General features: G+C 26.2%; 1 protein-coding gene across 1 annotated transcript; it reads right to left on the reverse strand.

The window, feature by feature from the left end:
• Positions 1-359: 359 nt before the first annotated feature.
• On the reverse strand, positions 360-13,996 carry LOC129613832 (uncharacterized). The gene is made up of 3 exons (XM_055528123.1): positions 13,970-13,996; positions 5,416-6,097; positions 360-574 (listed from the first exon to the last, which is right to left on the reverse strand). Exons 1-3 carry the CDS (start codon positions 13,994-13,996, stop codon positions 360-362), a joined length of 924 nt encoding a protein of 307 aa, XP_055384098.1.
• Positions 13,997-14,426: the final 430 nt, after the last annotated feature.

Raw genomic sequence — 14,426 nt, forward strand, 5'->3', positions numbered from 1 at the left:
TTTTGCAAAAAATTCCAAAAATGTTTTGAAAATAATTAAAAATAAAATTCTCTTTTTTTTTATGTAAAAAAAATTTTTTTCATAATAAGTAACAAATATTTAATTACACAATAATTATTACATAACAGTAACTTTGTTTTTTATTATTGCGAACTAATATTATCCTATACAAACATTTTATATACACAAATAGATAATAAACTAAAAAAAAACAAATGAAATTATAATGAAAAAAAAAATAAAAAGAAAACTAATCACAGCTAAAAATGAATAATAAATTAAATGCGCGCGTTCGTTCGTTGTTTTTGTTTTTTCGATTATTATATAATATGTAATGTGTTGTTTTTTATTTTAGTTTTCTAATGGCGATGTGGTGGTAAATAACCTGAATTTTGATGTGAAATTAGACCACCTGGTCCAGATGGTGCAGTACCTGATATTAAACCACCACCACCATTACCATTAATATGTCCGTGACTATGACCACCGTTTCCTAGAGCTCCAATAACAGAACTGACTGGTGCAATACCTTCATCAGTAATTTGACTTGTTCCACCTAATGCATCATATTGTGCTGTAAATAAAAAAATACATAAAATGCATGTATATAATTAAATGTGAATTCATTAATTTTATTATACTTATGTTTAGTTAGATGAGACTTAATGTTAATGATACATGGTTAGGTAGAGTTATGCATGATAAGGGAATTCCGAACAACTTATTTAAATTCATTGTAATTAATTAATAGGAAATAATATCGAGTATTTTTTGTTTAATAATAAAATATATGACCAATCAACATTAATTTTAATGACAAATAAAACACAGTTTTATACTTGATAAGAAAACGATTTATGTGTATGTGCGAAGATATGGTTGTGTACAAGTAAAGATTGTTTTTCATTGAAATATAAAACTTTTCTTAAAAATTAGTTTATTACCGGCCACATTTTTATAGAATAAGAGAGAATAATGGTGTGGGGGCAAATGTCGATTTTTCGGAAAACCGTTTCTCCATGTTATTCTATGATTTATTTCATGTTTATACGAAGAACTATGTAAACACAGAACTTCATAGAATTCAAAATAATGGTTAAAAGATATTTTTATAATTGTATGGTGAAATGCGATCGATTATAGCGGATTAGATGGTCATGCCAGATTTTTATAGGTTATGGTACTTTTTATACACTCTTCATATTGAAATATCTTGTTTTTATATGTTGATTCTTCAAATCATTATTTTGAAATCACTTCCCGACTTTTAAAAGATCTCACATTTTACAAGCTTGTTTATTTTCATAAATTGGTTTCAATATGATATGGTAAAGTGTACTTTTATGTATATCTATGTATACCAAACAAATTAAAATTGAAAAGCAATTACGATTTGAACGCATAATATGCGGCTAGCATCTGATATCAACAATCTTTTAGTAGTCATAAGAATGTTGTAATGTGAGTTTTATTAATTTATTGGGCCAATAGTTTCGGAAAAGACAAACAGACACAAGTTTGCAGTTATATAAACTACAGTCAAACGAAAGAATAATGAAAAAGTTTTTGCACAGTTAATTTAATAGTTAGTATTATTTAAGAACGTATCGCAAGATCGTAATGAGTAACACAAATTGGAAAATTAAATGAATCAGCCAATTTGTGTTAGGCCAACTTTTAATTTATTCTAGGTTTTATAATTTTCATATTAGAATTAAATTTCACAATTATTTTCGTAGCATAATCACAGCATTATTTACGAGAAAGTGTTACAGAGTGCAAGGGATTGAAAAACTTTTGACTTCAATTGCATATTATACTTCAATACGATTGCATACAATGTAAATGATCAAATTATATAATTAAGAATGAAAAATTTATCTCTGTTTTTAGTATGCAATTAAAACGTTAAGAAACCCCTTTACTATTTCGATTTATTAGTCGATTTTAAAATGTGCTGCAGCCTACTGTAAATCATTTATTGCGCTAACAATAATAATGACTAAATAAATATTTTGAATATTTGCGAATTTGTTTCATAATGAATTTCTTAAATTCATAAAACTTTTAAGACAAAAATAAAATTTGTCTTTGCTTCTTCTTTTTTGGTAAATTAAATTAATGGAAATAGTTAAATATTTTGGCAGCATAATAAATTTTAACACATAATTGCATTTTATTTTTGCTGTTTTTTGTTTTTATCATTGTTAGTCAACGAAACCAATAAACTATAATAATCTCAAACTGCGAATTCATATTCTCTAAAAAATGAAAATTAATTCGCATTCCCAAAAATATGAAAATCCATGTGAATTTCAATACGAATATTTTCATAAGTTGGATTGTTTAAAATATCACGTCATCAATTTTATCGCACTCTGGGTACCGGATATCCCTTTTATTTTCATATGCAGATTTCAATTTCATTGTACTCGATAATTATGGCACTTCCATGCATTGTAACCCCTGCAGGGTTAATACATTAATCATAATAAGTAAAGCCATAAAATAAAATAACAAGATTATTTAATAAGAAAATAAAAAAAAATTATGTATGAATTCTGAAATTACATAATTGCATACTATCAACTCTTATACTCTGTATACGTGTTATACACTCATCAAAATGACCATCATAAATGTTGCCAAATATAGGTAATAAATTATAAATTTTTTTCGTTTTGGTTTGTTTTTTGAATAAATTAGTTACCAAAATCCGCAAAGAAACATAACGAAAACTGAATTTAATAAGAAAAGTAAAATTATTAAAAAATTTCACATAAATTTCACTGTTTAACGACCCACCGATCACGCATAAATAGTGCGCATAAATTTTAAGGTTTAAACACATTATGTGAATTTAAATACACATATGTATGTAATATACAGATAATAAAAATATTATATCGTGTGTACTTGTATTATTATGAGTATGTCGTAATACAATCCAAAATAAATTATTTCTTTTAATGTCACACAAAGTGATTACACTCGTAAATGGCGATATTTATGTATGGACATTTTTATAAAAAAATCAAAAATTTGTAATTTCAATTCCAAACCGATTAGGGTACACATATATTTTGATAAAAATTTATAATCGCATTTAAAAACCTTATTTGTCTGATTATGCGTATAACAGAAAAATTTTAACCAAATGCGTGTTCCAAATGGAAACTCATAACTTAATTTACAAAATAACCCATATCGTATGATCAGAAAATTATGATTGTACCATTTTTAAAAAAATTTATTTGATTTTAAAAAATTCTTTGAAATCTACATATGTACATAATGTATATAAAGTGTGACATTACTGTTTACGCTTCGTATTTATGAACTTGGTGTATGTAACCTAAATTAGCCGAATTAAACTTTTCTGAATTTTATCTCAATTTCTAGTGTTCCACGTTTTGCTCTATATTTCTTCAAAATTTATTTAATGTATCCGAATAAGTTGCGATAATAGATGAAACCATAAACTTTAATTTAAATCATTTAATCAATGGAAGATGTACTCTTCGACACTTCATGTCTCATGAATATTGTAAAAATTCCAAAAACCAGAAGAAGTATTCAAACAACAGGAGCTGATTTTTTGAAATTTTTAAACGGCTGGCTGGTTCTAATGAGAAAAAATATACTGGCCTGTCCATACAGTTCAGGGAGCATCTTCATGTTAGTATTTTGACAATTATCGAACAATTACAATTGGTTTGCCGAACTAAAATATCGCTGAACTTTTAGTCATATTTTGGTTCTTTAGTTTTCTATTTACATTCATGACTCAAAACTGTATTGTGTGTACTATCTTGTGCGTGGACAGCCACTTGGTAGCAGGGATTTTGCTTTTTTGAAAAGATATTATCGTGCCATCCTTAATGGAAATTTATAGTAGCACTAGCCTATTACACCATTAATATACTCGTGTGATGATAATAAAAGCATTATACTCTTATGTAAATCAACTTGGGTGACATGGACCACGAATAAATTAACAGCAGAAAAAGAATAATAAATGAATACAAAATTGGTTTTTTATTGACGCTATAAAATTTTTCTTTAAAACTGAAAACAAAAAGAAAATAATAATTTTGTGTTATAATAACAAGAGCCTAACGGATTTCTTTCCTATTTCTTTTGATTTCATCTCTTAAAAATTTATTAAACTAAAAGCAATAAATTTAATACATATGTCATAATGTAATTAAAAGATATAATTTTTGCAATTTTGTTTTTTTTTGGGTCATGGATAACATGTTAATCATAACAAAGAAATAAAACTATATGGGAGACACCACATTAATTGATAGCTTATTATTTTTGTAATCAAAATTTCTCATCTATTGTAGATGAAAAAATTGAATTGAAGAAGAGAATGCACAATAAATGGTGTTGTCCATTATCTGCATGAATTGAAGACACAAAAAAAATGGGATATTTTTGTAAAATATGGTAGCAAAATTTTGAACTGTGCCTTGTTCTTTGAGGCCATTTATTACACTAAAGCTAAGAATATAGTTAATATACCAAATATTTATATATGTAGCTGACAATAAACTATAAATTGTGGGAATACGAAAAGATTGCGACAAATAATTGAGGAAGACAACAGAAATTTACATTAATGATAAGGACATTGGTGGTCAGTCGAGAATAACATCAGAAAAGAAAATTGAAAGAAATTTTATGTCAAATAAAAATACCCATAGAAACCATTTAAAACAAGATTTTCTACCGAAATGTTGAATGAAATGAAATGAAATGAAAGCTCTTCTGGAGCTAACTTAAATTTTGTTAACTGAATCAGAAATATATAATTTTCATAGTTCATTTAAATATAGCTGCATAATTTTGTAAGAGTTTTGTTAAAGTTCATTTCAGAAGATTTCTGTTTTATGAATTCTTTCAGTCATTAAATATTTAATTAAAAAATCAACTTTATTGATTTTGTTTAGAGCCTTATATCCAATTTATAAGAAAACTGTTCATTTTAAGGTTCATTGCACTTGTTATGCTAGATTAAATTTGTATAAAATGAAGGTACTAATTAATTTACAATTATCTGATAGTTTATCTATATTGAACATTCTTTGCATTTGAATACTTTAACAATAATTTTTAATTTATTTTACTGGTCAAGGTTTTTAATGTTCAGATCTGAATCTTAATTAAATTTGAGGAAATCAAAACAAGAACCGAAAGCAGATTGTTACTTATATTTGTTAAGTTACTTAATCTGTTAAGCGAATTAAATTTTCGTTAAAAAAAAAAAACTTGCAAGCAAAACCAGTTTTATACTTTGTGTATTAAGAATTTTGTAAACGAGAGTGGCATTTACTTATTAAAAAAACGATTGAAAAAACGACATGCAAATTTTAAAAAAAAATTTTGGTAAATTTATAAAGAACTTACCTTGAATTTGTTGTTGTGCATGTAGCGCTTCTTGTTGTGTTTTATATTTAATAAAGAATACTTCTGGTTTATGTTGTACTGGTTGTGGAATTTGTTGTAATGCTGCTTGTATATCGGCGGCATCTGTTTTCTTTGTTAAAACATAAATAACAGTTTTCTCTTCAACTTGTGCTTGAGCCTGTGCTAATTTTAATGCAGCCGATCTACTTGATTGGGATGGTGCTTTAATAAATATAATTCTATAATGTTTACGTGGTGGTTGTTGTGGTAAATTTGGTTGAGCAATATGTTCTTCTGGTTCTTCAGGTGCAACATGTACATAAACATCTTTTGTAACAATTGGTGCTATATTTTGTTGTATTCCTTGATATGCTGAACCACCGTGTACGGCTTGTCCTTGAATATGTGATGATTGATGTGGTGCACTATATGATGGTGGCGGCAATGGTGCAGGTAAAACAGGCGGTAATGGTGGTGCTATTAAACCATGTTGATTTGAATTAATTTGATTGCCTATATTGGGACTAGGAAGTCCAATAAATCCCTGCTGTTGCGAATGATGATGATGTCCACCACCACCACCCACGCCTAGAATACTGTTACCAATAAATCCCTGCTGATTTTGTTTGTACTGATAACCATCTAATGAAGCACATGATGCTAAACTTAACGAACACAACACCTTTACAAAATAACAATAACAATGAATTAATTTTTGATATTATACAATATTATTATTTAATCATTTTTATTTTTCTTTTAATCTCTAGTATATTTAAAAAAAAATCACTATCAAAAATGATTTATTGCAGATCACATACCAAAAATAATTTCATTTCGAAAACGAAAAAGGGGGAATCCAAATAATTTCTTTATACAGAAAATCAACACTAATACACTTTTTTCCTTTTCAAATTAGTTTTTCTTTTTTTTTCTCAAAACTTGATAAATTTGTGGTTTATCTTCTTTGACTGTCAAAATTATATTAAGCTGCTATTGACTTGTTACCACAGTTTTATATATGAAAAATCATAATGAACTAAATTTTTACTTTTAAGCTTTTCACTGTAAAAATATCAGTTAGTAGATTTCGATTGGTAACTTGTACACAAGAGCGTCTTAATACTTATAATAAAAAAAAAAAAACAAACAAAATAAAACCAATAAAACAAAATAAGAAATACAAGTTTGAATTTCTTCTTCTTCTTTTTTTGAATTTTATCAGCCTCGGGGTCATCTTTGGTAAGTAAAATAAAGAGTTGGTGCCTACCAGAAAAAAAAAAATAGAATTTGTAATTTTACATCAAAATTTTCATAGGAAAATTTTGACTCTAGTGGTCGCATGACAAAAATTTATTTGTCTAGTAAAGGCAACTATGCAGTTATAGTTTTCCTTTCCAAGTAAATGCATGAAGAGACTAATATGATAATTATTACCACCACATCTACAACATTGTTAACACACACGAAAACTCAATAACAATAACATTATTAAGTATTCATGTTAACTGATGTACGAAAATGTGTATGAGTATATAAAAAAAAAATAAAAACATAAACGAATATAAAAGCCGGTCTTTAGTTATATTGTCTGCCTAACTAGTCATGATCATCACAATCACAATCATTATAACAACAATAATCAATATGAGTATTTTCTGTTGTGTGTGAATAGGAGAAGAAGATTATTTTTCTTGAAATGTTGAGTTGAGTGTTGGGCACTTATTCAATTTTATTTTACATAATGTATGTATGTAGATGAACTTGTGTGTGTTTTTTTAATTGATATATGAGTGTATAAAGGTAAATTGGTCATAATCGCACGTTTTACTCACGTTATTTTTGCCACAAATTTTGTTTTCTCGTAAAAATCTTTTATTATTTTGGTTTTTATTTGTTTACTAATTTCGTATAACTTTTGTAATTAGCGTTTTTTTAAACTCTTTTTGTTTTTTTTTTCCAAGCTTTTTTAGTATTTTCATAGTATTTTATACTTTAATCACAAAAATGATAGTGAGAGTTAAAAAATATTATGACTGCATCTGATCTTCTATTTGGTTTTTTCTTTTGATTTTTGAAGCTTTAAAACAAATTAAGAAAAAAGTATTTTTCAACTTTTAGGACAGTAGTTAGTAAAAAGGTATAGCAAAAATTTTTTTTTTTCGTAACTTAAATTATTTAATTATTTTGGAGAATTAGTAGGAAATAAAAAATTGGGTAACTGTGAGTACACATTTTAATAATTTAATGACACCGCCTTAAAATTCAAGTAAATTGAATTTCAATGGATGGAAAGTTTTGGGAAGATGAGAAATAAATTTTATTGCAAATTATCAGATATAAGCTTATTTCCAAATTTGGTTTAAGGTTCTATCTTGTATCTTAGAACTTATTAATTGATACCGATTTTATCGTAAAAATTTGGACATTATACCTTTATAAACCACAATTACGAATTTCTTCAGATCTTTGATAGTATTTGTTGTTATATAATTTTAAAATGAAAATATTCATTTTTTTCAAAAAGTGTCCTTGTTTTGATGTTTTTCTCGAGTTTTACTTTACTAATCCTAATTCTATCATGAAACTATAGCCTATTTATTAAAAAAAATCTATTTAATTTTGATTGAGTGACTATATTTAACCTAAGCAAAAATTCTACAAAAAAAATCTTAATCCGTCAGAGACTAAATCGAGCGTACCTGTAAAATGAATGAATCGATACGCTTCATTTTTTGTCACCAAAATAAAGTGATGCTTTAAGAATTGTTTTAGTTTATATTAATTTACTTTTCAAATTATTTTCTATAAAATTGAGTACTTTGTATGAATAAATTGTGAATATTTTATACAACATGTATGTAAACTCAGAATGATTTTGTGTAACGTTAATAACGGATTATTAAGTTTTGGATGCATTTTATTGAATGAGAAAATTATTGCATAAAAAATAAATATTTAACCCGTTCATATACTTTCTATAATTTGATTTATTAAGACAATAATAGTGAGCAAATTCATTAAAAATACTTCTACATAGTTACTTAATCAGTATTTAAGCTTCTACATTTTTCCTAAGAAATCTGATTTGATAAATCCGGCTTTGCCAGTTTGTTTTATAATAATTCATAGGTATACCGTAGGCTTTAAAGCAACTTCTGTTATAACAAAACAAAAGTTATGACTATTTCAATAAAAAATTATGCTAAAACAAAGACAAAAGTTTTCAAAAATTAACCATTACCAAAGTTTTATATTACAAACCATTAATGTTTTAACCGCGTTTACCCATCAAAATAATTTTTATGCATGATCTCAAAAAATTTGGAAAAAATGTGCTGCTTAGCTTCATATTGTACATTGGTCAGTCCGTTCGTGTGCCTGTAAATAAAGCTTTTACGCACTTTAGGGCTCAAATGTAAAAAAATGCCGATATACTTCCTCTGACCGGTCGGTGTTTATTATATTTTTATAGGAAACAGTATATTTCAAAATATTACTTCTACGAAACTAAGACTTTTCAAATTTCTATAAAAACAGTAAACCATATTAAAATAGTATTATTTAAGTCATCTAATACGCTTCTTTCCATTATAATTTAGTAGTGTTAAGGCTTCCTTCCTTAAGCTTTCTTATCCCACTAGATATGCAATAATTAACGAAGTGTAATGATGATGAGAATAAAATACGCACATACGTAAATCTGTACAGAAGTTGAAGGTAAATTTGCTACTTTACAAACCATTGGTTTATTCCAAATTCATTATACATATAATAAATATTATAAAAATATTTCAATCGGCGTCCATCTGCTTTATATATAATAGCACAAATACATTAAGCGGCAAATTGTATTTTATGACAATTTTTTGTATAAGATTTAAATTTTAAATTTTCATGTTCATAATAAGAAACGAAGAAAAAGTGAAACAGTTTTGCTGATAAAAAGTGAATCAACAATATTAATGAAAATTTATTAAAATCTTTAATCTAAATAAAAAAATCAAATACGGAAATAAATAAAATGAAATTATAACAATTATATCGTAAACGCTTATTTAAATAAATTCGCATATTCGCAAACCGTTTTACAGACACTTAAAAATGACAATAAAGAGAATTACGAAATCATAAGTAACACATCATATTTGAATTTAAATTAATACGAGTGGAAAATATGTTTGAGTACGAATTCGTCTACATATGTACATACAACTAGGTATATACCTTCCTTGCAAATAATTAAATATAATGAAATTACAAAATTTCACATACAGCTGCAACCTTCTTTTCGGTATTTTGTAATCAAGTTGAACTGTCAGTATCCAATTTTTTTTCGATCGTATATAATATTTTGTGTAGTTTAAATTTAATTGCAGATTAAATTAAAAATTATTTTTGGATTTCTTCAAAAAACAATTAAACAAGATTTCACAATTTATAGCGATTATCGCTTTAAGTATACTAATTAAGTGTATTTTTTATGGCTTTAAGATTTGGGTAAAATTTAATACGAACGTGAAAATATGGAATACAATCAATCTTATATGGCATCTTATATGGAATCTTGTATAGAATTTAAACGCAGACTAGTATATGGCAGCTCCGATTAATTAATTGCACAAATTTTCCGTTATAAGAAGTGCGCCGTTAGAATATCGGATTGGACGAATTATACAATGTACCTAGAATTTGATAAATACTTTTTCTAATTAAAAGATGAGCCTTTACTTTTAGACCTTAAAAAATTCCAAAAATCTTTTGATGACATAAAGACGGTGAGTTCATAAAATTATTTTTGCAAAAACAAAGAACGGGCCAATTCAATTTAATACTAATAAAACTTAACTTTTCAGCTTGATAGAAAATTAAGTTAGAATGAAAATAATTTTAAGAAATACAAAGTGCAGATGAACTCAAGTTCTCAAGAGAATTGAAATTGATGTATAATTGTGTGTAAATAACGCTTTATTGTAAATTTACACAAAATTTAGAAATTTTTGATTGTCTTCGACAAAGTTAAAGCTTTGCTGTAATATGATTTTATTTACACCAATTTTCAAGTTCCACATGTCTATCTAGGTACTCTCACCGCTCTCAAAAGCAATCTTAACAATAATGGAAGCATTGAACATTCATTATTTTTTTTTCATAGTTCGAAGCATGATTTATAGTTACATTGGAAATTAAAAATTTTGCATTTTTATAGAATTTTCGTATAGAAGACTCAGAATTCATAGATTTTAAAGATCAACTCTTGTTTCAGGTCATTGCAAAAATAAAAAAAAGCTTTGGAAAAGTTGAAAAACCAGATCGATACAAAGTTTGCAGAAATTGATAAATTCCAAATATCTAAATAAAATATTAATTTTTTTTTTGTTTTCCATCTTCAATTAATACCAAAATAGCGAATTTTATTATATTTGCAATTTCTCAAGGTGAAAATAAAATTGATGGGCGTTAACATTAGATATTTTTTTTTTGCTTAATAATTTTCGGTGTAATTTTTTTTGTAATTTATTACTAATTTTTTTCGGGTTATGTGGTTTGAATGTAAACAGTATTATAAAATCAACTTTAGTAAAGTTCAATAGAATTTTTCATATTTTCTGAATCTTATTTGCAAAATAGCAAAATATTAATTACAGCTATGCATGCACGTGCAGATCTACGTGTAGGTCTTAACAAGTGAAATTAAAAAGAACAAATTTAAGGATTTAGTTTTTAGCAAATACATTCGATACTATATTTTTGTCAATGGACCTAGTAAGCTTCAAGAAGACCATAATAACCTTTATTTTCCGAATAGAATAGTTTGGATTAATTGTGATATACAACAATATATACAATGTAAAGAAATTGTCAAACAGAAAAAATATCTGAAATTGACGACATTCGAATAGATAAAGTCAAATTTAAAGGATAAACTGTAAGGAAAGATTCAGGGTTATTCAGGTAATTTTAACTGATCAAGAAACATCAAATTAAATATTTTAATCGTTTATTGGAAAACTTTTGTATTTTATATTTTGCGAGAACAACTTGTACAGTTTAAAACAATTGTAAAAAAATATATATGTATGTATATGCTCAAAGAATGAAACTTATGGATAAGTATTATAAAAATAACATCAGTACATTCGAAAATATTCTTTTATCCGCACGTTTGTTGCATTACACTTGAAAATATTTTAGGTAAAATTGTTGAAAAATGCTATAGTGAAAGAGACACTTGCTTAACCTACAACTTGTAAACACTTAATCTTTTGAACAAGGACTAACCTTCCTGAAAATTTTAGAGGGGCGGGGAACATGGCAGAGCCGATTTTCGAAAAACTTTCCAACGAAAATTTGTAGAACTTTTCTTGTCTTTTATCCCACATGAATAAATTTTGGCGAAATTCAATTAGAACTAAAATGGATTACTTCGGACCCGTAAAGTTGCAATATTGAAATTCTTAAACGATATTAAAATTATCAAATCCCCTTTGTTCTAAGTCTTAATCTCATATAGCTCCTTTAAGTGTTTTGTTTTGATTTTTTGCTGTAAGTTTTGAAAAATTTATTATGATCTACTATAATTATGTATGTATAATAATTGTATTGAGGAATTGGTATAAGTGTTTCTTAAAACAACTAATTTAAAAAACTTTTACGGGACCTCCAATTTACTTCATAAAATTTTACTTCACATATTGTTATTTAAATTATTAGTTTTCTCATACTAATTTTTAAAAAGTATAATTTTTTTATGTAAGGTTACTGTCGTAAGTTTTTTGTTATTTTTTTGAAACGGAAATTACATCGGAATTAAACTCACATTCCATATAAGTTAATTGAAATAACATTTTTCATTTAATAACAATATGTGGTATCAAAAAAAAAAAAAAAACTTATGACTCTTTCATGCTCCACAATTATCACTGATTACTAACAATGAATTATTTTTCTCCTCATAAATTTCACTTTCATTTGAATTTCGGAGACTGATTTATTACAATTAATAATAATTGTACAACAAGCGATGAAATTGCGTTTATAAATCAAAAGGCAAAAAAAAAGAACAATGAAAAGAAATCACAAAACATTTTTAAATTGATCAGTCGAAATTAAACGAAAATTCCTCTCGAAACGCTCCTCTCCTTCTGTTAAATGTAGTAACATACGAGTACGACGTGTGTATATTATATTTTATATTAATATGCTGCGAATTTATGACATGAAGATGCAGTGCATTCTTTTGTATACTTTAAAGTTTAGTGCAAAATTTAACTGTTGAATTTCACAACTCCATTGTACATATACAACACTATAATTATAATAAAAATAATCAACATAAGTTTACATACATACATAATTATTATGTTAAAATTAGATAGAAATGCTCAAATTACTTATATATGACTGCTATGTAAGAAACAGTACGTATGAAATCTTACACACACACATGTACATATACGTATGTCTATAGGCACTTAATGTGTACTTATAAATGGAAAAGCATCGATCAAAGATAAGGAAAAAATATTATTGAAAAGTTTTGTATTATTAATGGCCATATAAAATAAGTTAATTATTAAAAACGCTGTTAAAGGGTTTTTATGAAACTTGAAATTGAAATTAAATTATAATGGTAATTATTTTATTCAAAAGCTCAGCATGATTAATTGAATACTATAATCGAAATTTGTAGAATTGATTGCGAAAATATTAAAAAAAAATTAAACATTTTCTTTTGAATCTCTTGTATTCGAATAAAAATTTCACAAGGCGGGAAGAATTTTTCAAAACGAAAATTTATTGCAGACTGAATTTTTATTATTTAATTTAAAGTTTAGGAGGTTTTTGATGCAACTATTAATAATTGAGCTTTTCAGTATGTAATATTCCCTATTAGATGATGAACAAAGAATATAATGTTGTAATAATAATTAACTATACGTGCAACCTATAAATATGGTGTTGCATCAGATAATGAACATTATTAAACGATAGATAAGCGATTATGTAACATAGTTTTTGAAATTATGGAAAAATCAAACCAATAGTTTGCAAGGAAGCATTTTTCCTCTGTGGTGACCTACCCCTAGAAAGCGGTAGGTCATTGCTTCAAGATCATTTGGAAGAAAAAATTTAATTTTTAATATTTCTGCCTTAATTCGTTCCTTTGGCTACGTCGTCTATCTGTTCTGCAACTGTATGAAGAAATTTTCTTTGTGTACTTCCATAAGCACTTTTCCTATGTACAAATTAAAATACTCCCTTAAATATCAGTCTCCTACATTATAATTTCAATTACTTTCATTTTAAATTATTTATAATTACTTCTATTACTAATACTAATTTAATTTTAAAAGAAATAATTATATTAACCGTTAAGAAATAAGCATTAACCGTTATTGATCCACATTTATAGAAATTTGAAAAAGCTTGCAATTTCAGAAATATAAGGTACCGAAAATTCAACTTTTAGGAATTTCGAGAGGCGATAACAGATAAAATTCTCTTGTTGAAGAAAAACGATATCGAAAATTTGAAAAAAAAAAAAATTTACGTAATGGTTAATGTCAGCTGCTGCCATTTTGTCTTTATAATGTTTAATTGTGCTGGTTCGAGGTAGAAGGAACATATTACTAACTTCTTGCGTTTACAAAATTAAAAAAATATTTTTGATTTCATTGCAACAAATAGTTGAAAAAAGCATTTTTGATGGTTTTGGGTAGCTATAGCTTTTAGACGGGGGGATAGGTAAAAATATTCTCTTGCAAAAATAAGTGTTTACTAAAAATTTTTTTTTGTTAAATTACAAATAGTTCCTTTTAGTTCCTCTTGATGAGTACAACCATAATATTTCATCTCTAAACGAAATTCAATCTAAACTGCATATTAAGATACAATTAGATATGCAGTTGAAATGCATATATAATTACGTACTACAAGTTAATATTAAGAAATAAGTTGTCTCAAATAATAAAATTTAAAAAATTTACACTTTTCGAAGTGCAATATCT

Source organism: Condylostylus longicornis, unplaced genomic scaffold (assembly GCF_029603195.1).
Source record: "Condylostylus longicornis isolate FDR11 unplaced genomic scaffold, ASM2960319v2 ptg000004l, whole genome shotgun sequence".
In the NCBI taxonomy this organism is placed as follows: Eukaryota; Metazoa; Arthropoda; class Insecta; order Diptera; family Dolichopodidae; genus Condylostylus; species Condylostylus longicornis.

What these genes read in the sequence shown, in the direction of transcription:
- LOC129613832 (XM_055528123.1), bottom strand. Translation starts at nt 13,996, where the DNA reads ATGGCAGCAGCTGACATTAACCATTAC. An exon ending in CAGCTGACATTAACCATTAC is followed by an intron (nt 6,098 to 13,969) that starts GTAAATTTTTTT and finishes TATTTTGTAAAG; the next exon opens with GTGTTGTGTTCGTTAAGTTT. An exon ending in TGCACAACAACAAATTCAAG is followed by an intron (nt 575 to 5,415) that starts GTAAGTTCTTTA and finishes TTTTATTTACAG; the next exon opens with CACAATATGATGCATTAGGT.